This window comes from Salvelinus sp. IW2-2015, unplaced genomic scaffold, assembly GCF_002910315.2.
Source record: "Salvelinus sp. IW2-2015 unplaced genomic scaffold, ASM291031v2 Un_scaffold2005, whole genome shotgun sequence".
NCBI lineage: Eukaryota > Metazoa > Chordata > Actinopteri > Salmoniformes > Salmonidae > Salvelinus > Salvelinus sp. IW2-2015.
Genome location: NW_019943355.1, coordinates 133,282 through 135,051, shown reverse-complemented (window position 1 = coordinate 135,051; position 1,770 = coordinate 133,282). Strand labels below are relative to the sequence as shown.

Sequence of the window (1,770 nt, the reverse complement as noted above, 5' to 3'; positions counted from 1 at the left end):
CGTGTGCATATGGGTAACTGCCAGAATAAAGGAAACACTTGAGTAATATGAAGCTGTTCTTGCCCCTATTTTAAGACACTGTTTTGGGATTTCCTTTATTTTGTCAGTTACACATATGGTACTCTGTATCTCAATGTCTTCGCCAAGTAGCCTGAAGTTTGTTTTGTTCTTTCTGCCCGTCACCTCTCCCTCTTTGCTAATGATGCCAGTGTGTTCAGTCTTCGGTCTGTTACCTATAAAAAGTAATCGTCTTTTCATTGATAGTCCCTGCTTAACTGAAGTTTAGACATTGCAAGCCAAGAAATTGCCAGACACAGCTTTTGATATATGCTAGATAGTCCGGCCTAGTGCACGGTTCTGTCTGGTGGCAGACCTGCCTATACTGATAGATAGAAACGTGCACTAGCCGAACTGCCTACACACGATGAAAGATGCAAGTGTTTGTGTTCTCGGAAGTACGGCAACTAAAATCGGTCTCGAACCTTAGGAGTCYAGGAATATTATTCACGTGTAGTTTTATGATAGTTTAAACTGAAGGGAAAAAATTATGTTTATAATGTTAACTGCCCATATGATTTTCCTAGTCAGACCACAGGGAACACAGGGAAAACTCTGGAACCTAAGGAGGCGTGTTATCACAATACACAGTAAAATAGGTTTATCTGCTGTAAAACAAAGCAGTACCTACGGCTAAAGAATTAAGACAACCATTTCAAAAACACCCTGTACTGTATGTAACCGAGTCAAGATTAGTGAGTTACCTGCGTGTGATCTCCTCGTCAGCGTACTTGACCACTACAGAGTAGGGTCCCTCCACTGAAGGGGTGTAGGCTACAGTGTGTGTTCCATCCCCGTTGTTTGTCACCTCCACCGGCTCAGCCACACCTGAGGACCAAAACACACCTTACATCAGGACAGGACCGACCTTAGTCGTACCGGAAATGGAGAATATTGGTATTGAACACAAAGTTGAACTGAATTACACACAATAACAAAGTTGTATTGAATTGAATTAGACATGCACTATAAATACAAAAGTATGTGGACACCCGTTCAAATGAGTTGATTCGGCTATTTCAGCCACACCCGTTGCTGACAGGTGTATAAAATGGAGAACATTGGGAATAGAAAGGCCCAAACGTGGCACCGTCATGGGATGCCACCTTTCCTACGAGTCAGTTCGGGACGAAATTGAGCCACGAAGTAGTAGGCCACACAAGCTCACAGAACGGGACCAGCGAGCGCTCAAGAGCGTAGTGGGTATAAACCGTCTGTCCTCGGTTGCAACACTCACTACCAAGTTCCAAACTGGCTCTGGAAGCAACGTCAGCACAAGAACTGTTCGTCGGGAGCTTCATGAAATGGGTTTCCATGGCCGAGCAGCCGCACACAAGCCTAAGATCACCATGCGCAATGTCAAGCGTCGGCTGGAGTGGTGTAAAGCTCGCCTCCATTGGACTCTGGAGCAGTGGAAACACGTTCTCTGGAGTGATGAATCACGCTTCACCATCTGGCAGTCTGATGGACAAATCTGGGTTTGGCGGATGGCAGGAGAATGCTACCTGCCCGAATGAGTGCCAACTAAAGTTCGGTGGRGGAAGAATAATGGCCTAGGAAATCTTAACACTACATTATACAATGACATTCTAGACGATTCTGTGCTTCCAACTTTGTGGCAACAGTTTGGGGAAGGCCCTTCCCAGTTTCAGAATGACAATACCCCCGAGAACAAAGCGAGGTCCATACAGAAATGATTTGTATCGGTGTGGA

The 1,770-nt window shown here is 45.3% G+C and overlaps 1 protein-coding gene across 1 annotated transcript in view; it reads right to left on the bottom strand.

Moving 5' to 3' along the window:
- Positions 1 to 1,770, bottom strand: part of LOC112072697 (filamin-B-like) — a 131,531-nt gene that overhangs the window by 39,473 nt on the left and 90,288 nt on the right. Inside the window, 1 exon segment of the mRNA XM_070439893.1 lies at positions 762 to 885. Within this exon segment, the coding sequence (XP_070295994.1) occupies positions 762 to 885 (124 nt within the window).